The sequence below is a fragment of the Antennarius striatus genome, chromosome 1, assembly GCF_040054535.1.
Source record: "Antennarius striatus isolate MH-2024 chromosome 1, ASM4005453v1, whole genome shotgun sequence".
NCBI lineage: Eukaryota > Metazoa > Chordata > Actinopteri > Lophiiformes > Antennariidae > Antennarius > Antennarius striatus.
In genome coordinates this window covers 15,460,376-15,484,849 of record NC_090776.1, presented here as the reverse complement: position 1 = coordinate 15,484,849, position 24,474 = coordinate 15,460,376, and the positions used below count along the sequence as shown (strand labels likewise).

Sequence of the window (24,474 nt, the reverse complement as noted above, 5' to 3'; positions counted from 1 at the left end):
GGTTGCAAAGATATTTGGTAGACAAACGAATGAACGAACGTACGGACAAACGTACGGACGGACAAACATACGAACACTGACAATTACAGTACATCACTGCTTTGAAGTGCAATTATACGTATGTTACGTAAGCAATGATAAAATATGAAAAGAAATGCAGAAGTCACAAGCACACACGAGCTACGTCTTTACTCCACAAAAAAGAACAAGGTCCGGTCTCAGCTGATGTTGTATGCATTCACCAACAGGCGGTGGTGTCCTGAAGCAGAGCTTGTATCTTGGATTTTAATTTGTATGTTGAACACAAAAATTGACAGAGTGATGGCTTGTATCTAAAAAAAAACAAACCTATATGTTGACTAGCTCATATGTCAAGGTACTACTCTAGTTTATTGGTATGTGTTTGTGCGAAAACGATTTCCTGCCAGTGACAGCATACCACTTGACAGACTGACTGACATATCGCCATTTGGATTTTCATCCTAATATAGCACTGAAAACAAGCCTCCACCTGTTTTCTATAGCTAAACAATGCTTATGCACTGGTAGCCAAGCTGGAAATAGTTGAATAACATGAGTATAAGTGCAAATATGTTGACTATTTTTAGAAGACAGGGAGCTGTCTTAAGCAAGCAAGTTTGGCAAACAATATGGCCACTGCTGATAAGGAGCACAAGTTGGGTTGTGTATAGTGCTGCTGCAGAGATAACCCATTTGCTCCATTCTCTCTCTCACTTTGTTGTTTTTGGTCATCTGGAAGTCAGTTAAAGACAGTGATTTATGCCTGGAGCTTCATGCAGCATAGTCTCATTACACCCAGCCATTTTGAGAATCAGCAGATAATTACAGTGTACATCATAGACCTCGTGGGACCTAGCAGTCTACTGCACCAGCCTGTCATTTTTACCATGGGGCTTCAGGAATGGAAAACTGGATGATACATAACCTGGAGTTGTTTTAGAGGGACTCCTGTTGAACATTAATTTTCAGATTTGGTATTAGGAATGTATTTTTTATTTTTTTCCCCACTGGTATGTCTTCATTCATTCATGAATTAATTTAAGATTGAGACTTAAATTAAGACTTACCAATATTTATTACGAATAATTTTGAAGAGTTTTGCGATAACATTTTATATTTTTTATCAAATTTATTGTTTAGTTTGGTTTAGTTTAGTTTATTTGAAAGAGGACAATACAATTTAATAAAACACATGATGAGACATGGTTAAAAAAAAAGCCAGAATTAGCCAGAAGGCTAGTTTTCATAGTTTTCATTTGTAGTTCCCTTGCTATGATGTATAAAAAAGCAGTAAAAGAAGTAAAATACATCTACAATATAATAAAAGATACATATTCAAACACTTGCTGTACAATTGAAATAAGCCACATCTTCAAGTTTTTTGTGAAGGCCTTGTATGTTGTAAGTAGTTTAACCTCACTAGCGCTCCTCACTGACTAGGCCGACTTACTGAAAGTGCTCCTGAGCAGAAGAATGAAACAGTCACCTCTGACAGAGCCTCGAGTGACACGCTCAGAGCTGTTTCTTTGGCTGATGCAATCTGCCAGAGGATCTGGAGTCAAACTATGCAGAACTTTATAAATCAGATTTAAATCTGTAAATGTGTGAAGACTGTCCCAGTGTAAAGGGCTGTATTTTTAAAAAGTGCACAGTGATCATAGTGCCTATGTTTTTTATCCATAACTTTAACTGCTTGTTTGTACAAAACTTTCAATGGTTTTTGTGCACTCTGACCAGCCTGGGACCAATTGGTTAGGCAATAGCTGAAGTGACTGAAAATCATTGAATACAAGTACATTTTTGCGGCTTCAGTTGACATTTCATTTCGAATTCCACGAAAATTTGCGAGATTTAACTAGATTTTTTTACACAATTTGTCAATATGGGCTTTAATGGAAAGATGTGAATCTATTATTAACCCAAGATATTTATATTGCCTGACAATTTGTATTTTTTCTCCACTAACATGTATGTCAGGGTCAGGTGATACTCTATGTGTTTTGGTGAAATACAGGCCTTTGCATAAAAGCAAAATGTAGTGAGCTAGTGAGTCTTATTCCTCAAGTACTTGTATAAAGGACAAAAAAAAAGAAAAGAAAAATGCAAAGCAGTTCTAACAGAATTTTTTTTTTTTTTCCATGAAGGGAACATTAACTCGTGCCCGAAACGAACTGAACCCTGAATATCTGGACCTCCGTCCCCGAGCTGAGCTGAACCCTGAATATTGGACCCCTTGCACCCCTTTAGTGAGTACTGATGGTCCAATTTCTTACAAAATGAGCAGCAGAGATTCACTTGACACAAGTCATTGCTTTCAATAATTTGTAATTATGCTTTATGGCAGTTTTATTTCAGCATCCTGCACACTGGCATGTTATGGTTTGTTGGATCGGTATCATTCTCTCATTTATGACTTCATCTTGGCATGGGCATCCTACTCTAAGGGATACTACATGCCCTCTTTAAATGCCTTCCACACTTCCTTATGCATTTACTAACTCTATTTTACCTCTAAGGAACTGTGACATATTGTACTTACATCATTAAATTCATGGCCTAATGTGACGCTAATATCCATGCCACTTTACTTTGAGTAATAAGTATTTGTCTCATTACCTCCACACTTAGAAAACACAGTGCTTGATAGTCATCTGAGGGTTGGAGGAGGTTTTCTTGTGTTGCTGCTATTGCACACTCATGAATCTTAATGATTTCAGTTTTTCTTACTTTGTTACTATCTTCATGGGAACATTTCTTTAAGAGGAAAAGCTTTACCACATTCTGCCTCTCATGTCAGTAGCACAGTGCCAAATGTATGTATTATTCCCTCTCTTGATTCTAGAATAATTTGCTTCCCGTAAATTAACTACTCAGTGTTTTTCATACATTATCGGACTAGCTAAAACAATTACATTTGGGTTTTTTGCATGGTCTTTACTGAATGTTCCTCTGGGGAAGGACGCAAGAGCACATTTTAGGCATATTTGTCACAGATGAAGGTCTTTGCTCATACATTCACAAAACAACACCTTTTATTTATTTAAATATGTTTTGGTGAAGTGACTCCAAGTGCATTAACCAAGTGTATGTCCCCTCATTGCACACATATTGGTTACTATAGATGAGTGATTGTACTACATAAATAGAACCAATTACAAGACCGCCTTTGTTACTTGTTTAAAGCCACACTATATTTTTCACAGCAGTTGACATTGTATTTTACATTTTATGAAAGCTTTGTGAACTTAATAAATAGGATTTTATTCATATAAGATACAAAAGGAGAATCATTTTTCTTTGGCAAATTTTGTATCCTCTAGTTATAGTCTTATCGGATGTACTCTCAGTTTTACCAACACTAAACACTGACAACACTACACCAGCAAATAGGTAAAGCACACAAACAACAATGTAGATCTAATGTCCAGCAGACTGAATCTCCATTACATTTTCAATAACATTTTCTGAGTTCTACATAACTGCTTGGGTCATTATAGAAATCACTAGTGTTGCATGTGTAGACTTATGCGATAGAATAAGTCCCCAAAATGCTTGCAGCTGTTAGTATATCCACGCCATGCTCTTGGTGAGAGGATTTTTTTTTTCTTCGAAGTAACAGTAGAGCAATGTTGTAATTCTTCGTCTCTTACATCCATGGCTGTGAGCACAACATGCCTTTTGACCTCTGTCTGCCAGATTCTCTGGCCCCTACACGCAATCACACAAACTCACCACAGGCACTGTTTAACTATGTTAAGCTTATGGCTTACAGCATGCTGGGCACAGGGTGGAAGCAGGGCCTGCATGGTCTACTACCATCCTGATCTTACCAGTATACTGAAAAAAATCATACCACATCTTTAGTTTTCTACCCAGTCTTATAGATCTGAATGCTTAATTAATAACTGCAGACGGAGCATGACAGCATTTAAGTAACTCAAATGGTATTGCTTGAATGCACCTCAGTGCTGCAGTGGGTAGCATTGTTCTCCATGGCTTTGTTTGGTTTCAGTGGATTTCTAGCTTCCTCCCACCTTGCAGTACAAGTGGGTTTGTGTGTGTGTGTGTGTGTGTGTGTGTGTGTGTGTGTGTGTGTGTGTGTGTGTGTGTGTGTGTGTGTGTGTGTGTGTGTGTGTGTGTGTGTGTGTGTAGCCCTGCAATAAGCTGAAAACTTGTCTAGGACATATCCTGTCTCAATGTTAAAGCCAGCTGGGATCACCTCCAGACGTTACTAAAAATGAATGAATAAATGGAATCTCCTTAATGTCCACAATGGCAGTGTTTGACATTATTTCAGAATTTTACGAAAATTGAAGTCTATATGCTGATTATGCAGAATTTGCTCACGTTAGACACACAATGCAAAGGTTGCCACCCTTGCTCAACTAAAAGTGAAAAAGATAAAGTACCCGAGAAGCTCTTTTTGATCACCCTGTTCAATTTGTGAAGACTGTATCGTTATTAGGCCTCATGTGTCCATATAAATGTTACAAAACCATTTTAAGATGTCATGGATGCTCCATGACTGAGGCCAGCCAAGGTACCAACTGCACCGAATGGATGTTTGTATGATGGTAGTGAGCCACAGGGGTTGTAAGACAGTAATGGATTGGATATAACTTGGATATAGGCAGTACAAATAGCAGCTTATGAAAGAAAGAAAAATGAATAAAATATATTTTGATAAAAGAGATCCACCACAAGGTCCAGAAGCCCCTTAATTATTTATGATCTGAGGATGAGATCAACCATTTAGCAAGGAAGCCTGTATGATTGCTTTTGTCAACATCTTTTGTGATTTACAAACTTCTGCAATACGCATATGTAAATCACTACATCAGATGCAGACTCATCATGTCATAAGTCACTCCTGTTTTGTTTGAGAAATGCCTCCATGCTCCTAAAAAATGCTATGCTTGAACAGCATTATGCTCACTGTAAATAAGCAAAAGCCCTGTAGAGAATGGTCTTTGTTGCGGCAGCATAGTGCAAGCTCTGCGCTAAAAGGGCTAGAGAGAGAAGACAGCAGTGGACAAATTAGTTAAAAAGTTAAGAAAAGATGGAGTGACTCAACAATCAAGCAGTGAATTATAGGAAAAAAACAATTTTTCAGATGATTTCACAATGAATAGATTCTCAGAGTCACAACACCTTTGAATAACCCTAGTCTTTGCTAGTTTTTGTGCCAAAGCTACCCTTCATTCTGTCTGCTGGTTGCCTCTCTGGTCTCTTATGTGAAGCTCAACTCTGCCGGAGGTCAAACACATAAACAGATATCTCTTTATGCACCCATGGCTGACTGAGAGCCGACAAGAGAGATGAAAACTGCAGAGTGCGAACCCCACACCCCGCATGATGCGATAAGTTGTTGACTTTAAATACACTGCCCAACGATTGACACCCACAAGCATCCTGAATGGAAACACTAATATGAAAAATATTTGGGCAGAGGGTGGGATCCCTGCAGATTCACCCCCATACTCATAAAGGGTTACAACTAATGACTAAGAGTTTTGTGTGACGCCTCTCTTACTATATCAAACAAAAATTACATCTTTCTTTGCTGTGAAGCATCTTTCTTCTTTAATCTCTGACATATTCTCTAAACATATAAATGGTTAAGCGACCTGTATGGCACAGTCTACAGTTGTAACACTCTAAATCCTAAAGTCAATATTTGGACTTTAGCCTGGTTTAATGAAAAGAGTTTCTGAAAGATCTCTCCTAGGATCTATTCAATTGGACATCTCCCAGTCTTTGTTAAAGCGCTGGGCTGTTTGCTTATTGGGTCTCACCGGACTGAAGAATCTCAAAGAAAAACATGCAAACGTGCACACACTATCACCTCGCGGGGCTGGGCGGGGGGCGGTGGGGGTGTTTGGGGGGGGGTTAGAGGCTTGCTTTCAACCCAAGAGGGAATGATGGCTCTCATTATCGCCTCAAAACGAGATTGGCCACAGTGCCCTTATCAGCAGTCCTATTATGTTACGAGACAGCTTTATTGTTCTGGTGTTTGATAATATCCTTTCCTCTGTCGTTTGTCATGCATCTGGGATTTATTGCAGGGTGAAGATGAGGTTGGAAGAGTGGCAAGAGTCAATGTGAAAAAGCACAGCTGGCAGAAATCATTGCCAAATTTATTGAAACTTGCAGCCATTTTCTGTTAACTAACTATAATCTTAGCTTTGTTATAACAAGTAGTCAAGTGAAAACCTCAAGAGAAGTTGTTTCCTAATGGGATAAAGATTGGTTTGCCATCTACGGCACATGAATCACTGATCTTGTGCAAAAGTTTAATGGTGTAAAAACAGTTTACAACTTTTTAAATTTTTTTCAGGAACATGAATGGGGTAAAGTTGCGTACTAACATGAAAGTGACATATTGAAAAGTAGTTCATTGACTTGAGGAGACTATTAGTGGTCTAGACACTGACAAAACCATAAAGTAGGACATGGCATACTATCAAGCAACATTTAAACACCCTCATGTTCACATGTTGGTATGACGTTCATGTGAGAAGGTGTTTTCCGCTGCATAGAAAATAGTGACTGCAAAGCGGTCAGCATTTTCCTGAGACAATATTGTTTCTATCTTTTTTGGCAAGAAGCCTGATATAAATTATAAGATGTCGTATATTTTGCATTATTGTAATAACGTGCACAAATATTATCGTTCACTCACAGCTAATTCAAGTAAGAGTGCTTCATTCTTGGCTTGTCCTCCACTTAGGTTTAATATTTGAGTGTCAAGTCATACGTGTAGGATTTTATATAAACATTTAGCATCTTGATGTTGTTTAATTAAAGACCATGAGCAAAATTTCTAGTTGTTTATGTAATAGATAAACAAAGAAGCTGCAATTATCTATTTTTTGTTTGCTTATCTCAAAGGAGATCCATTCATGTTTTTTGATCTGTTGAACTTTGAGCGGCATATATATCTGTTGACATTCTTTGCAACTCTTGAGCTGAGGTTGTTTGTTTTGGTTAAGATAATTTGTAAATAATTTTGAGAAACAATGACCAGATTCATATATAGTAGTATATATGCATTCACTAACATTAGGTGTGTTGTCATAAGACATTACATGGATATTACATGATTTGTAATGAAAAGCTTCTTGAAATGTATTGACTAACTTGCAAAAACACACAAACACAATGCTAGAGAAACTTCCAGATATTGATGTTGACAGTAATTTATTTGAGATTGTGTTGTGAGTGAGGAAGCTTTAGGCCATATGGATATACAAGAGGGCGGCACGGTGGCGCAGTGGTTAGCGCTGTCGCCTCACAACACTGCGGGTCCGCTTTGTGCGGAGTTCGCATGCTCTCCCCGTGCCCGCGTGAGTCCTCTCCGGGTTCTGTGTGGCTCCGCGTTGCACTGGCGTCGCACCCGGATTGTCCCCCGCTTTACGCCCTATGCCAGCTGGGACAGGCTCCAGCTCCCCGTGACTCGCTATGGCGGATACAGTGGCGGTATATGAAAATGGATGGATATACAAGAGCTAAATAGCCTACTTTAGTATCACAAAGTACTTCCTGAAATGCAATTACTTGACATAGTTGTGAATAAACCACCACTCTCTGGTTTTCTCTTCTATTATAACATCAACTTTGTTAAAAGTTTTTGAGATAATTTTTTAGGGTTTAATATAATTGAAGATCAGGGCTAAAATTGGTAAAAGGTTGCATTAACTCTGTTATCTACTTTTGAGATGCATCTCATATGTAACTGGCCTAAGGTGCCTCTAGTTTGTTTAACATGTTTTTTTATTGCTTGTTTTTCAAATATTTTGTCTCTCTGGCCTTTGATTTTCAAATGACTTTCCTTTTACAAACCATTTTGGTTACAGCAGTTTGTTTTTGTGACTCTTTTGAAGGGAGCATGTTCTGATCTCTCACAATAATTACTGCAATTAAGAAAAAAACAATTAACTTTGTCAGAAATGTTTTGAATCTCTCAACCTAAAATAACTAAACAAAATTAAATGAAACCTATTATTTCTGTAACTCCTTTTTTTGTTTTTTTTTTACTAATAGCTCTCCCTATGCCCTTTTTAAGGAATGGTGCCTTGCCAGACAGTGTGCAACAAAAATCTGATAGGATTTTGAATAGTCTTCTGGAACCAACTGAAATTAATCTCTTTTAGACAGTGTTTTGCTTTGCACAAAGATGCACTTGTCTGCAATAAAGCATTTTTGCTTGAATTTGGAAATTGCTGCATGATTTACAGACGCTGCTGACAGAAAAAAAAACTTCAAGGTAAGATTCAACTGTGATCTTAAGAGAGGTGTACATGACATTGTGAATGTTTGCCAGAAACTATGTCAATCAGGGACACCAAAGAAATGGACAAACAACAGGAAATAAAACAAGAGGAAAGCGGAGTGTTCTGGGTTTCTATTATTTTCTTTCTTCTAACATTCTAAAGGAAGCTGCTTTCATACATCAGTGTGCTCAAGTTGGCCTCTTTACATCTCCACCAACGGTACGTGTATAGTGTTATGTTATAGCCAAAGTTAGCATTAACAGATGAATAATACTCACGAAACTGTAATCTGCTTATATTCAGCAAAACCAAATAACACAAGTTGCATTAAAAATAGAAATAATTTTCTGTTCAGTTTTCTCATTTTTACAACTATGCAAATCAGTTTTTTAAATTTATTTTAATACTCTTCTGATCCTGCTTTGTCATGATGTACTCTACTGTATGTATTCCATGAATGATTTCATCAGACTGGGAAATTAATGAAATCCACACACACTTGTAATTTTGGCAAATTTATGCATTGTGGTACCTACTGGCTGACTGAAATGATGGCTATTCAAATGATTTAAATAGATGGTATCTATACTTAATTACACCTTGTACACTCCTAAAAATTAGATGTAAGACATCAGTGAAGTTAGAAGTGATGGCAGTGACCTGGATTAAGCTGCACTGGCTTTTTATGACACTGCTTGACTTTATCTGAAGGTCAGTTTGACCATTAAGTAGATCAGTCTTCCAGTGTGTGCCCCACCTCTCCAGTCCAATTCTTCTCATCTCTACTCTCCTAACCCTCCACCCACTCCAAGGTCTGAAGAGAGCAGGCGCTGGGCTAAATTTACCTTCTTTCAAACCACAGCTAAGATTTTAAAAGAAAACCATTGCCAGTAACCGACTGCTGGCCATCATCAACCTCACCTTCACAAGATGGCTGTCAAAATAACATGCATCCATTTCTTATTTTTTTCATCACCCTCAACATGATCCCCCTACCCCCTGTTTCATTAACAATGGAGCCGGTGATTCGTGATAACTGGTCAGTCCTCCAGGCAGTGAAAGGCAAGGACGCTCTATTATCCGAGCAAGATGAATGGCTTGAAATATTGGCACACCCTGCCAAAATCCTATGGTCTTAAAACCCTTTTGTTTCTGGGATGCATGTTTCTGAAACCAACATGGACAAAGAAGAACATATTTTATGTAAAGGAATCAAAAAATGGTGTTTTTTATATTAAGGTATAAAAACACAATTTTTATACCTTAATATAATAATACAATTACTGTATAATTACTAATTATTAATATACAGTAATTCTATTAGTAATAATATAATTACTTTTTAATTCTACACATCCTATTCTCTCAGCCTGCGTGTGTGTCAGAAAAAGAAAGAAAAAGAGGCAGTGAGAGGGAAAGAGACACAAAAAGCAAGAGAGACTATAATTTGTGTACATCGTAATGGCTAACATGGTGCAGGTAGAAAACTGTGTAGTCAGACAGCAGGGCCATATATTAATTACCACCTTTAAGGGACATTTACCTTGCTCCAGACTTGCTTTACCACCTAAATTTCTGCCAATTTATTTATGGACACCTTAAATGTAGCTTATTTTTAACTGGAAGTGTTAGAAGGCAATAGATGCCAGCTGTGGAGTTGCAATGTTCCAGTGTTAATTGTTTTTTGTAGCATGAAATTTGTGAATCTAGAAACACAGCGTACGTATATGCTTTACTCCCTTACTATAATTTGGTGAAGTAAAGATAAAAGAAAAAAAATGTTTGTGATATTTTATCTTAGTTCTCCTGGTATAAACATGGACAGATAAATATATATTGTGATAAAAGGATCAAATAAATGTGAAGAATAAAAACTCAAATTTGGGACATGTGTCCCAAATTTGAAGCAATTATCTGAAGACACAGATCAATATAAATACAATACCATAACCCTAACCCTCGATCATGAGTGGAATGATGGACAATGGAATGGAGATATAAGGAACTATTATTGTAACTGCTACTTGTAAATTTCAATATTTTAATCATGTTTTCTTGCATTTGGAGTCACATTCTTTATTTTCCATCCTTCACAGCTCTTGCCAGGAGGCTGTCCTCATTCACTTTGCATTTGTTCTCATTTCAGTGCAGAAACTAATGGAGGATGAGTTTCGTTCAGAAATTAAAACCCATTCCATAAAAACGAAGAGGTCATTATCTCCAAATGGGCATACATTTGGAGATAATTTATGCCCAACCATAATGTATGCCCAACCATGTCAGTGTTTTTTGGGTTGTTTTTTTTGTAAAATGCTGTCAAACATTCCTCCATGAAATTCGACTACTGTACACATTTCTGATTTTCATACACCTGCATAGTAATGAAACAAAGAAATTCTTGTTCATTAATGATTGAACTTTTATTAAAGAGCAAATGGATAGTGCCTCATGGCTATTATTCAGTTAGGTTTTTTTGCACTTAAGAATTAATTTACCAGTCTGCTAATTAACTTCTACATATAGATTTCTGGAAGTTACAGTTTTCTTACACAAACTACAATGTTTGTGAGTCAAACTCCCCTTTAAGCACAAGATTCACATAAAAATCCCTCTGGAATCTCACACAGAAACTTTCAGCTGTAATGGTGTTAGGAAAAACACTCAGTGTGGTATCTATGTTATTGTTATCTTGTAGGTGTATGGGTTCATTAAAGAGGGGTGTATGTAAAGTCATTTGTTATCTTTGGCATTCTAATAAACATGTCTGCTTAAGGCAAGGCCAGTGGGTAGTCTAAGGAGTTTAGATTGATATCCCTGCCATAGCTAGTACTATGTAACTGATTATCCTAAGAGAATGGTAAAGAGTACATGACTCTGTGATATAGAAGGGAAGGAAACGTACAACAAAAGAAAGATGTTTTGCATAATGTTTTTAATTCCTAGGAACAAAAATGTCAGGAATGCTTTTAAAACCCCATATCAATCGAAGAATGGTTGTCAGAATGTCAAGAAGTTACTGACAGGACATAATTTTAAAACAATTTACTTTTGCCACGAGGTATATATAATTGGATGTGTAAAATAATAGCAGAAAGAACAAAGTACAAAAAGAACAAAGACATTTAACCTCAACACTCTGATTATTCCCGGTTGAGATGTGTGCTTATTTTGCTAAGTTTTTCTTTTCCTCTTTAGTGCCAGCAGTTCTTCTTGACACATATAACCTCGTGGGTTTTCTGTCAGGAAGGGCTTGATGGTACTAATTGGTACCAAAGCTGCTAATTGGAGCTGTGGAAACAAGAAATGGAGAATCGGAGGGTCATCTCTAGGGAAGAATATGTGTTCAACCTAATTTTCCACCTTCATTCAAAGTTTTTTGTCCAACTATAACTGCAGAAATGACAAATATTTGTTTCCACAACATTATGCTCAGTTCAAATATAAATAATATGAAAAATAAACAAGTTACAAGAAGCACTGGGTACAGTATGCTTCCAGTAAAATATAAAGACCCTAGTGTCATATTCTCATAACTACAATGCAGGGTTCATTATGAAGCTGCAGAGTGTAATAAACCTCGTGGATATGTTTTGTGGACAGTACACAGTGGGAAAGTACTTATTTCCAAGGGTAAAATCTACTAAATTCTTTATTTCCTCGTTTGTATTTGCTGCAAGACCGACTTCTGACAATAAACATACAAAAGTTCTATGTCTTGTTTTCACAATGATCCAAAGTTTTGGTACAGTTATCTAACAATCGACTTATGGACATCTGGGGACCTGGAGTGAATGCCTACTACTACTTTCATTGAAATGTGGTTATGTTGAAACACGGAAATGGCAAAGTATCATCAGTAATCATATGCACATTGTTTTCCACTGGGGTTTTAATATGGATCAATGATGATGATGCCAATAAGGTCAGTATAGTATTGATTTTGTGTGTTTGTTTGTTTCTTTGTTGCCCTTGGTTTTAAAAAAGCTCCCTGAGCAGAAAAAGAGTTTTGGCATTTATTAAAAGTCTGTAGACATGGGAGTTTATTGGATAACTATACCAAAACACACTGTAGAAAAAGATATAATGGAGTACGATGAGCTTACTTAGTACTGTATTTGTATTATTATATACAGTATTATTATATACAATATAGAATACTGTACAATATTGACGTCAGATGTCTGAAATTAAGCAGCCTTCAGAAATCTGAAATTACGCACAAACACGAACTAAATACAACTACCTGCTCTTACTTACTGTAGAGCAGTTATTTTCCCCATTAGTCCATCCATCCATTTTCTTCTGCTTTATCCGCCGCAGCGGGTCACAGAGAGCTGGAGCCTATCCCAGCTGGCATAGGGCGTGAGGAGGGGGACACTCTGGGCGCGACGCCATTGCAACGCAGAGTCATACACAAAGACAGACAACCAAGCACACACACACTCACTCCTACGGGCAATTTGGGACCGGCCAATTTACCTGAAGCGCATGTTTTTGGAGGTTGGAGGAAGCCAGAGAACCCGGAGAGAACCCACACAGACACGAGCTGAACATGCAAACTCTGCACAGAGCGGGACTGGAACCCAGAACCGCCGTGTTGTGCGGCGACAGCGCTAACCACTGTGCCACCGTGCCGCCCTTCCCCATTAGTATTCTTACCAATGTTATTCTGAACTAGGTAGTTCAGAATAACACTGTGTAAACTAGGTAGTTCTCAGTGCAAAGTCTTCCTATCTTTATTAATGTGACTGACCAAATATCATTAAAAGCTTTCGAGTTACAAAATTCTGCCTAGGAGGCAGAATTCTGCCTTGATGTGTTCCCCAGTTCTGAGAAACCCTCAAGTCTAGACACTAATAAAATATGTTGATATGCACAATGTACTCAAATGAAACCAGCAGTGCAGTCGACATTCTGGAAGTAATCCAACTTTCATTGACAGCTGCAAAACTGAATCTGAACCATTTGCGATTAATCAAAACCTTTTGTGACACCTGAGAGAGAAACAAAGGTGGTTTTAAAATCTGTGGGGTGATATTTTATTATGATTTATTTTGAATTAGAATGGAAGACCAGTTTTGTTTGTTCACATAAGAACAAGGGTTGTTTCACCCGGGGTGGGGTGGGGAGAGTGTCGCTGAGTGTACTAGGTGCAGCAGTAACTCAGTCCACTAAGTATTGGGCTGCAGATCGGTGGGTGACCGGTTCGAGACCCGTGTACACCAAAACATTTGGAGTGTGAACTGGCAGTGGGAGGTGCCCTTGAGCAATGCACAATCCCCTTACAAGTCGCTTATTGGGCGCACCACAATGGAGCTGCCCGACGCTCCACCTCCCCGATATTTGCATGTCTACAGGCCCTGCGTGTGTGTGTATATATGTGTTATGGGCCTTTACCCACATGTATTCACGTGAATAACAACTAATGTACTGGAGTGGACAAATAATTGCCCCCACGTGGGATTAATGAAGTTGATTTCATTTCATTTTTGTATTTCAATTGATTAAAAAATATGAAAAATAAATGGCATGTATTTAGCCCTTTACTCTTTAATTTTTTCTCATTTGGCCAAACTTGGCCACTGTGAAACTCTTACACATTTATAGTCTGCTGATCAACAAAATTGTGGCATTCAGGTTTACTCATAGATACATTTAATTATTTACATCCAACTCATGAGAAAAAAGTATTTCTTATCGTATCTTATCTTCATTCATTCATTCATTTTCTCAACCCGCTTCATCCGCTTGCGCAGGTCACGGGGAGCTGACGCCTATCCCAGCTTATCTTAGGTCGTGAGGTGGGGAAACTCCGGGCACGATGCCAGTTCACCTCAAACCTACACAGACACACAAACACACATTCATTCCTATGGTCAATTTGGGAGCAGCCAATTAACCTGAAGCGCATGTTTTTGGATCTTATCTTAACAAATAAGTCAGCCTCCAACTGAACTGTAAGTAAATATTATTAAATTTTTTTCTCTGACATCGTAATGATTATGGCATGGTGGACAGAAATTGTCAGAAATTCCCAGGATTTGTGTTGTTTATAGTTTGTATTGCAAAACTGACGGAATAGGCAGCATATTTGTATGTCATGTTTTTTATGTAATTATATAAAATCTTTTTGTCTGTGTCGGCTACTGTTATGTGTATTTATGTATTTATTGTTTATCCATGTCTGTCTGTCTGTATGTTCGTCTGTCTGTCTGTCTATTTAATGTTGATAGCTCTTAATAAATAGTGTCACAGAGCAGCACTGATTTTGATCAGTGGTTTGCCTGAGGGACAAACATATAATTCAGGACAATGAAACAATTCCAAATTAATGTTGTTTTTGTAAAAAATTCAGTCTCAACACCTAATCATGTGCAGTATATCCATTCAGGATCCTTCCCCTTAAACACATTCACAAAAATACAGACATCCACAAACAGACAAGGAAAACTTTCAGCAAATGTTGCCTGATCCAAGTCTCCCAAGACCTGCCAAACAAAATCAACTCACAATTTGAACATTGATAAATATTACATGAAAAACAGTAAAGAATTAAGCTAAGGTGCTGTGGGTGAAATTAATAAATAAATATGCTCATATATATTTATAAATATAGATATAAAAAGAATCTCTTGTGGTCAGCCTCCATAGAACTGGTGGTCTTTGAAGGCATCATTAGTTGGTTTTATCAGTACATTGACCCTAAAACTAGTACCTGAGGGGCCCGACTGTATTGGAGCAGGCATGAGTATATGAGTCTTGGTCGGATGAAATAATACTTTGAAGTGGAATTTCTATTTGAAGGATTATACATCAGGGATTTTGATTCATGCCCATTTTTATTTAGTCCTGAAGGCGATCTGGTGTGGGTGTTAAGAGTTGCCATTCACAGAATTATCAATGCATTTATTTCACCCCGAACTACAATAATATTTGTTTGCCAAATGTAAGACTTGTGGGTTGGTGCATTTAAATCAGATTCTCCTTCAATGACAAATGTTTGTGGGTGTGGAAATTTTTTTTTTGCAATGTTACAGCTACATTTATGAAGAAAGTTCAGATCATCCTGGTAATATGTTACATACATATAAAACCAAGATTTCAGGTCAAAAGATTACAAGCAAAATTAAATCGATGTTATCATCTCCGAAATCTGTAAAGAAAAAAAAAAAGCCAACCCTGCTTTAGATTCAATTAAAAAACAAACTTTGTTTTTTAATTGAATATTATTTTCCCAATGTTTTTTAATCTTTATATTTGACTTCGCTATAACCCATGTTGATACCACCATGACCTACTTTATTGTTGAATTGTATTGAATACCCTTGACTTGGTAATCCTTGACTATAATGTGGGTTCACTTTAAGCTTCAGTGTCCTATTTCAAGAAGTGAATTATTTTGTTTTGAAAGAGTCCTCTAATCCATGCTGTCAGATACCTTTCACCTCCAACGATTGAAAAATTTATATTGGATCAAATTTATTGGCAGACTGTGAATGGTGACTCCCTATTCCTTGTGGGAGGATCGTTTTTTACTACTACTTAGTGTATATGCTAGTATTCTGTCGCACCACATTAATTTCTCTGAATATTTCCATTACAATCAGGTCTTTGTATATGCATTGTTTTTGGCTTGCGGAAATAGTGGAGTGGTTATTGTTTCCAATATGTTAATGTTGTTTTTTTTTCCTGCAGGAATTCTGTCTTTGAAGTAATTTCTTTGAGTGTGTTTTGGTTCAAGTACCATTCTCAGGAAAGGGGGGCAGAACTACTAAAATGCAATTTTCCTCTTACCACCCTTGAACAGTCTCCACACGGTGCTGGATCTTTTTGAAAATGCAACTTTTTTAACATAGCATAGAAAAAAAATTGCGTCCACGTGACAGCATTTTCAAAATAATCTCCGTCCACACGTAATTGCATCAGTGCGTTGATCAACACGTTTATAAGCAGAACAACTCCGAAAACGATGGGAGAGAAAACTGGGACGTGTGGAAAATATATAAACTTTATGACTCATAAATAAAGAAACAGACGAACAAATATTCAAGTGCCAAGCATGTTTATAAACGCGACTTCGACGTGGAGCTGTTATAGGAAATAGCTGGTTTTAACTCTGTCCATTCTGTGTGTACATGTAGACACGGGTCACACCCACTAACGTCACAGCAGTTTTCTTTGCAGGGAGACGCTCCTCGAACAGAAAAAGTTGCGGATACAGCGTCCACACGACAACGCGGACCCAGCATTTACAAAAAAACTTCACGTTGGCCAGCGTTTTCAAAAAGTTGTGTTTTCGTCCCAGATATTTGCATTGTCGTGTGGACAGAAGGCGTTACCTCAACAAAAAACTTTTCGAAAATGTTTCCGGCACCGTGTCGACGGGGCACCGTCCACAAACCTTGAGCCATCAAAACAGATAAATCCTTTCAGATTGTACTCTGATAAGATTATCTGTTTAATTCACAACACATGGAATACCAGGAATACCAGCAGGAACGCCACTGCCAAGACACAGAAAATGTATCAATAACTGGATGTTACTCTTGCTGGCATATAGTGGTGATGGCAGAGACAAGCAATATTAATGAAGCACTGATCCAGCTAGCCATAAAGCAAATTACTGAACAAAAGCGGACTTTCCCGCTTGAGTTCTCTAATAGCCTTTTTCATTAAAGAAACCCTAAAAGGAACTCCATGATCATTTTAGGTAATAAGGAAATTATTAATCAGAAATAAATGTTTGAAAAGTATGGCCAATGTGCAGTTTGGTGTATGTGCACATATTATTTGTGTAGAGATGTTTTTGTTCTTTGCATCTTAGCAGACGAGTTTAAGTGTGCATGTCAATGATAATAAATGTGATTCTGTAGCTGTTCTGTAGACTCCAGCAGACATCCCTCACTTTTTACCTTTGATTAAAGTTATCTGCAGTATGAATTTGACAACTGACGCTGTTCAGCATCATTGAGCTCTGAAAGGTTCGCTGAAGGAAGTGTTTTGATCTGAGATGTAGAGATTATTATAGCTTGAATCCTTATAGCTGGTAGTATTTTGATGATATTTTTTAAAAAAAAGAAAAGTTTTTGATCTGTATTTGGAGCTGGTTTTCATTGAGAGAGGATAAAGACTTTCACATTTTATTATTTAGTTGCAAAATACCAGCTATTGAGAACAAACAGGTATTTTAAAACTGGAATGAATACACATCCAAAATGATTGGATGGGATCTTGTAGACGTTGTATGCTTGATGAGTGGATTTGATTTAGATTCAAAATATAGCAATCTAGCTATAATCTGGATTGAGTGGACTTTTGAACAAACACTTTAATGTTATATTCTTTTAAAAATATTTTATTCAATAATGTTTAAGCAACTGATACATGCTTATAATCTGTTTCATTCTGTCATCCACTCATGGAAAACATTTTGACTTGAAGAAATTAGACAATACTGTACCGACAAGTATCAAATGTACAGCTGCAATCACCATGAGAAGAAAATAATTGAAAAGAAACCTGAAAAAAGACATTGAAAAACATAATTTCTTGTTGTTTTTTTCGTTGTTGTTGTTGTTGCAATCAGTTAAAATACAACTACATTTCAAGACGATGTGACTCAACTTAATGTTAATGACGTACTGTTTGACCTCTGTCTTTGAGTCTCAATATACGTACAAATGATGGTTCGAAAACCTTTTTTTTTTCACAGTCAACTGTGTGTTTAATTAAACAACTTCACTGCTCCATTAATTTCATCAGTGCTTTCATGTTGAATGCAATTTACAACAAAATCCTTCCAAAGAAGTAGTTCTGAAGACTTAGCTGATTAAATGACTACAAGTCAATCAGTATTCCAAAGATACTGATTTACTGACAACCCTTTAAACCTTCAGGTAGCTCAAGCCTATTGACAGTCCAGACAGAGTCGCCCGCAATCTGAAACAAAATATCAGCCATGGGTGATATCCATACTCAAGATGATAAAGAATTTTAGACTATATGGACTTCTGTAATGTCAGTAGTGCTCTTGTATTCCAGACACGGATTGAAAGTGGATTATAAGGGTGTTCTGTTTTTAAATAAATATCACATAACAACTCAGACCAACTCATAGAAGCTCAAGGCAAAAATAAATAACAGTTTTGCTTCAAAGTACCACTTGCTTCTTATTTAAGTCCTCGATAAAATAGTTGGTAGATAAAATACTAATACAAAGACAGGTAATAATGGACTCACTCATCCCTTTTATTTGATGCACTCAAACCATATGATTAGAATGAAACTAACCTCTTCCATATGTCTAGAATAGAAAGTGGATTATGTCCATTCACATACATCCAATTTGACAACAAAGCTCTATGCTGGTCTGCAGTGACCTGAAATGCACATGTTTTTACATGTCATGCATCTCTAATGCACAATAAAACCAACACATAAAGAAAACCTTATGATTTGATGCCATTAAATGTATAGATATCATAAATGGGATCATGCTTCTTTCTTAGAATTTTCACAGCATACAATCCTAAATTAGTCCTGTTAAGATATAATGTAAATACATCACATGTCCTCAGCAATGATCATATACTGAATAAGTATTCAAATGTCCCCATTTCATGTTGAGACAATATTCACTTTCAGTGGATTATTAATGAGTAACAGTTAAATACCACTTTTCAAAGGAACCAACAATGGGAGGTGGTATTAAATAGTGCTTATCTCTGTCTGGTACTTAAGTGTATTTACTGTGGTGATAACCCTTTGTCTTGGCAGAAAGAAGGAACATGGTCTAGGTTCTGCAAAGGTAACACAGTTATTGATTGAATACAATGCCCACAATGTTAATTAACCTAAGCAATTCTACACCTTGTTTAGTTTACTCGGGCCCCAATTCTAATCATGCCTTATCGGATATCATGGCAGATTAACATTTAATTATGTGCAGTATTAGGTGAATTTGGACTGCTCTTTCAGTTTGTATTCCTATTAAAGTCTAGTCTAACATACATTCTAGAGCTCTTCATTTTAATGGTGACTCAGCTGTCACCTGCAAAGGAGTAATAGTCAGTCTGTTGCCATTTTATCAATCACGTCACAACATCCCATCTCTATGAGTGACAGCTAAGCTGTGTGGTTAAGATGGTAGGTAAGAAAATATGAGGGATGATAAGTTCAAGGCATGATAGCTTTTTCTTTAATGAACAATCATTATGTCCTTAGGTAAACATTTCAACCTTTGTAGCAATGCACTTTTAACTATTGAATTTAAATAGAATCTGGTATTTTAATGTCATTTTTATCCCTTTGGTGAAAATGATTTTCGTCAAACTAGTCTCACAAAACACTGGAGAGACTGAAGAAAAGTGGTCACATTGGACAGGTGGTCTTCATATAGAGAGAGCATACCAAATCACAATAAACCAAACATAAAAGTTTCCAGTTATAGTATTGTATCTAATGGTGACACTCCTGTTGGTTTCAGTTTAGCAGAAAGTTAATTGTGGTAATTTTTTTTTTATTCTTAAAACCAACAAATGGATCATGAAAGAAAAAAAGACAACAGCAGCAAGGGGATCAGCAGAGTGGTAGTAAAGGTCCCTTGAGCAGGATGTGACCTCTAAACTGTTAATTAGTAACGCGCCTGGTTGTTGTTGTTTTTTTTTTAGGGAGAGGATGCTGTAAAAAGAAGAATTATTAACTCTTTTATGGCATCATGCTACATGTGTTGTTTTACTGTTGTTTTTCTGCCCCCCATCACTTAGACAAATAATGTAAACAGGGAACGGCCAAAGAGTATAAAAAAGAGGCTTAGGCAGAGACATATTGAGAATGGGTTGGAGATCTGTAAGTGATCACATCTCTGTCGGTTCTCCTTGGACATAAAAATATAACTGTTGTCTTCTCCTTTTTGTGAGTGTGTTTTAAATGGTTTCGGTTAACTGCGTTTTGCATTTGATTAATACAGTTACAAAAACAGTACTGACCTCCAGCGTGAGGAATCATTTTGACACATCAATTGGCCCCCACAGTCCTGAGCTTAACCCCATTCAAAGTCTATGGGATGTGCTGGAGAAGACCTTGCGGAGTGGTTTGACTCCTATTGTCAATGTAAGAACTCGGCCAAAAATTAATGCAATTCTGGACAGAAATAAATGCTGTGACGTTGTACGAGGTTGTCGAAACAATGCCGCGGCAAATGCGCACTGCAATCAAAGTTACAGGCAGTCCCACGAAATATTAGAGTGTGTGACTTTTTTTTTTGGCCGGGAAGTGTATCTTTATAAGCTACTGAGGTTGGCAGTACTTTGGTGGGTGCAATGTACCATAAAAAAAGTTTTCAAAACTTTATATGAATGCAATAATTTCTTCTGAGGAGAAATGAGATATAGTGGTTATTGGTAACACATGTGACTACATCATCTATTTAAAAAAAAAAAATCAATTAAAGGTTAATGTTCAAATGTAACAAGTTTTTCATGCATCAGGTCTTTTTATTCCAGGACATATAAAACATTTTATTGATACCTTTACAATATGGTTGGATGTAGCCTCAAGCTGCAACATTTATGAGACTCCTTCTCCCCAGTGGCTGTTTCAGGCTTTGAGACCCCAGGCAGGATCCTTGCTACATCTAAGATGAGGCTAAAGACAACTGCTTTTCTTCTGCACCAATGTGACCCCAGGCTACCACTTGCAAAAATGACACACCATGTTATGTACAGGAGATGGTAGATTAGGGGAGAAATAAATAAATAGATAAATAAAAAGATAATAAAAGACTATTGATTCTTCCCTGAGAAATTCATGAATAAAGATAAGTGATTTATGTTGATCATTTCAACTCTGAAATATTCTCAATTCAGCTTGCTAACTTAACAATGCAATTGAAAACAAAGGGGTAAAAAGATGTATCAGGTCAACTCGACAGTGCAGCATAGAGTTAGGAAATAATAAGTATTGAATGTATTCAAAACTTTACTAGAAATCAGGATTCAGGAGTCTGGATGGTTACTACAGTAACATAACAAGAGGAGTGTAACGTAGGACACAGTTGGAGATCGGTTGGGACTGATGAGATGATTGAGCGCAGGTGATCAGGACAGGGGAAAAAATGTTACGGATAGTTCAAGTCTGGACCCCAAGGAGCAGAGACTGACACAAACATAAAAATAAACAGTTTTATTGCTCAGGCAAAAACAAAAGTGAGCAATGAAACCGAAACAGCAGAGCAAAAATTAACAAAAATCCACAACCCTGAAAAGAGCATGTAGCAGTGAGAAAACTAGGAACACTAGCATCACGAACACAGGACAAAATAATCTGGCATCCTCTTAGGGAAAAGCCAGGCCTTTTAAAATGAGGCTGATGAGCAGAGTGGGAACTGGTATGGCTCGTCAGCTGCTACGATCCAGCCACACCCTCTGCCGCAGCTTGACCTGTCAAGAGAAAATGAGTTGTCACAATAACAGACCTGCCAAGCACACAAACAGAACAGAACCATGACAAAAAAAAGCATATGAAAAGACCAGTCAGCTGTGATGAAAAATAAATGCACATTAACTGACTGAGGAGAGAAGGAAAAGAACATGGGGAGAAAGGAAAAACAGGGTAAACCAAGCTAGAAGGTGGAGGGAACCTGTAGACAGTGGTGTAGTCGAACTTGCCGTGCGATATTTTTTGATGGAGGTCTAAAACTGGGGATTCAACCTTCTCAGAACTTCCCTTTCTCACTTGGCCACAAATTGCTCTCTATTCCCATTTTAATATGTATTTTGAATTATCAAGTTCTTATCAACAATTCTTCCTGGACTATTTATACATTGCATTAATTAATATGGTATGGTTCTGGTTAAATGGCCATGTGTTAAGCAAAGTGTTTAAAAAAGCATGTGTAGTCAGGATTCCAAAGTTCAGCAGGCCAGTTCTTATATTCCTATGTTATGAATAACAATGCTTGTGTAATTAGATGCTTGTAAATTACTAATTTATTAAGCAAATTCTAAATTTTGTCGAGTGGAAATCCTCTGTGATTCTCATATCAATGGAGGTCAGAGGTTCAGAATATTTTAACAAATTTACAGTCTCCGAAAAATATTGAATAGTCTGTTGTGATATATTATTCAGTAAAGTAATTTTTGAGTTATAATAAATAAAAGCAAAGAGGGATGGACACAAAAGAACTGCATTGGATTGTACAAGAAACTGAGCTTGTCATCATTATTTTGTTTTTACTCATGGTTTAAGCAATGCTTTACCCTTTGTAATTAATTATTGAATATTTGGTGGGGGGAAAAATGTTGTTTTTTTTAATAGCAGAGGTCATTGTTTATTGAGAATGTCAGTGGAATGCTGAAATGGTAACCATCGCTACTTCTATAGACTCATTCATCATTTGAACTTACAGAAAATGGATCCAGGTAACAGGAACAAAGTTCAAGAAAAGCCAATTAAAGTATTTACTTCATGTAACTTTTTTTTAATGCTGAAAGATTGGTTTACTTTCATGCCTGGTAACTCTCATTCCATACCACCCAGGAGGAGAGAAATCAATTTGGAAAGCTTGTGCACAAATGCACACACACTTTAGTCACTATAGAATGAAAAATGAACAAATTTAAATTGCTTGCAGTACATCAATATGTACAGTAAATCAATATGCTATTTGTTTTGTCAGTGATTGATAAATAGCTTTTAAATAGTTTTTATCGCACTAATGGCATTTAAAGAGTTATTGTTTATACAAATTATCATTACAAAACGGTTTTCACTGCAAATTGTAATGAATTGGCCAAAAAAAGTAAGTGTGAAACACATTACATCTTTGATTACATCCCGCAAAGCGGTGATGTATTGTAAATGTCAGCGTCTGTCCGTCCGTCTGTCCGTCCACCAAATATCTACACGACCGTTGCAGATAGAAAGATGAAACAAAAAGCACATTACTCAGGCAGCAAAGGGGATGAAAATGAGATGATGACCTTGAGAAAACTAGGTCAAGGTCAAAGGTCAATGTTTGTGCATTTTTTTTTTGCACAAATCTGAGGGACCGGATACGATACTGTAGAACAATGAAACTAAAGGCATTATATTCAAGGAGGCAAGGGGATGTAAATTACATCACAACTTTGACCTTGAAAAAGTAGGTCAAAGTCCAAATGTCAATTTAATACCTTTATAGGTACACATCTCTGAAACCTGATGAGATATAATCAAAACAAAAAGCAACATTTTCAGGAAGCCAGAGGCACAAAAATGTGTAGTTCAGGGTAAAATTTTGAATTCAGGGGTGTCGCAGGATGCTGCAGTTTCTGACTGCCTTGTTTGCATATGTGACCTGTAGAATAGAGGATGTATGCTCTTGTCAAAAGTAGTATTTATACATGAATATTTGGAATGGTATCTTTAGTCACTGTAGTATCACTTCTGTACATACCAGATATACTTTCTCACTCAATTGTTGATAGACTGCATACACCCACACACACGCACCTACTCATACATGTACACAAATAGTCACACACATAGACAAAAAGGTATGCACTGGCAGGTGTGTCAAATATTGGAACTTGTTTAAGGAAGATATAGCTGTACATAGAACAATGGTATCCAACACCAACAGATCTCTGTCATGAGGAGTAAGTGAACTGTTACAAATGACCAGGCTATAGAAAATTAAATGGTAACAGTTGATGCAAAATGTTTTGCATTAGAGAGCAACCAATTAGTAATACAGGGTTATAACACTTTGGCCAATATGCATTATACAATCCCACAAAAACATAGACAGGTCAGCAGCAGCATAGCTCTGTACTGTCAAATATGTGCTGTATTAATCCTTTACCGCTCACTTTAGGAATTATCGGAAAAAATGTGCTTCCATGTACAAACACATAAAAATAGACACATGTCTTCCCTTTCCTACTAAGTGATGATCTGTCCCACTTAATCCCACTTTATTGACTTTCTTCATCAGCAGCCAGTGTTATAACGTTACTCATAAAACCTGGCTATTTTTTTAAATTGTTTTTTATCATTTTAACTTGTAATTTGTTCCCAAAAAATGTCAAAGATGTCAGTGTGTAGCAAAGTGCTTGTTGTCTGTAGCCAAAAGTAACAGAATAGAATGTAATTGCACAAAGTGCACAAATAGCAGCAAAACTATGAAATAAACAGGTCT

The 24,474-nt window shown here is 37.0% G+C and overlaps 1 protein-coding gene across 6 annotated transcripts in view; it reads left to right on the top strand.

Annotated features, from left to right (window-relative positions):
• LOC137599383 (protocadherin-9) overlaps window positions 1-24,474 on the top strand; it is a 236,245-nt gene that overhangs the window by 54,245 nt on the left and 157,526 nt on the right. For 5 of the 6 annotated variants that reach the window (XM_068320310.1, XM_068320301.1, XM_068320286.1 and 2 more), the window contains one exon: window positions 2,166-2,267. The exons of the other annotated variant lie outside the window; for it this stretch is intronic. In XM_068320310.1, coding sequence (XP_068176411.1) covers window positions 2,166-2,267 — 102 coding nt within the window. The remainder of the gene's footprint in view (window positions 1-2,165; window positions 2,268-24,474) is intronic. 6 annotated transcript variants of the gene reach the window in all.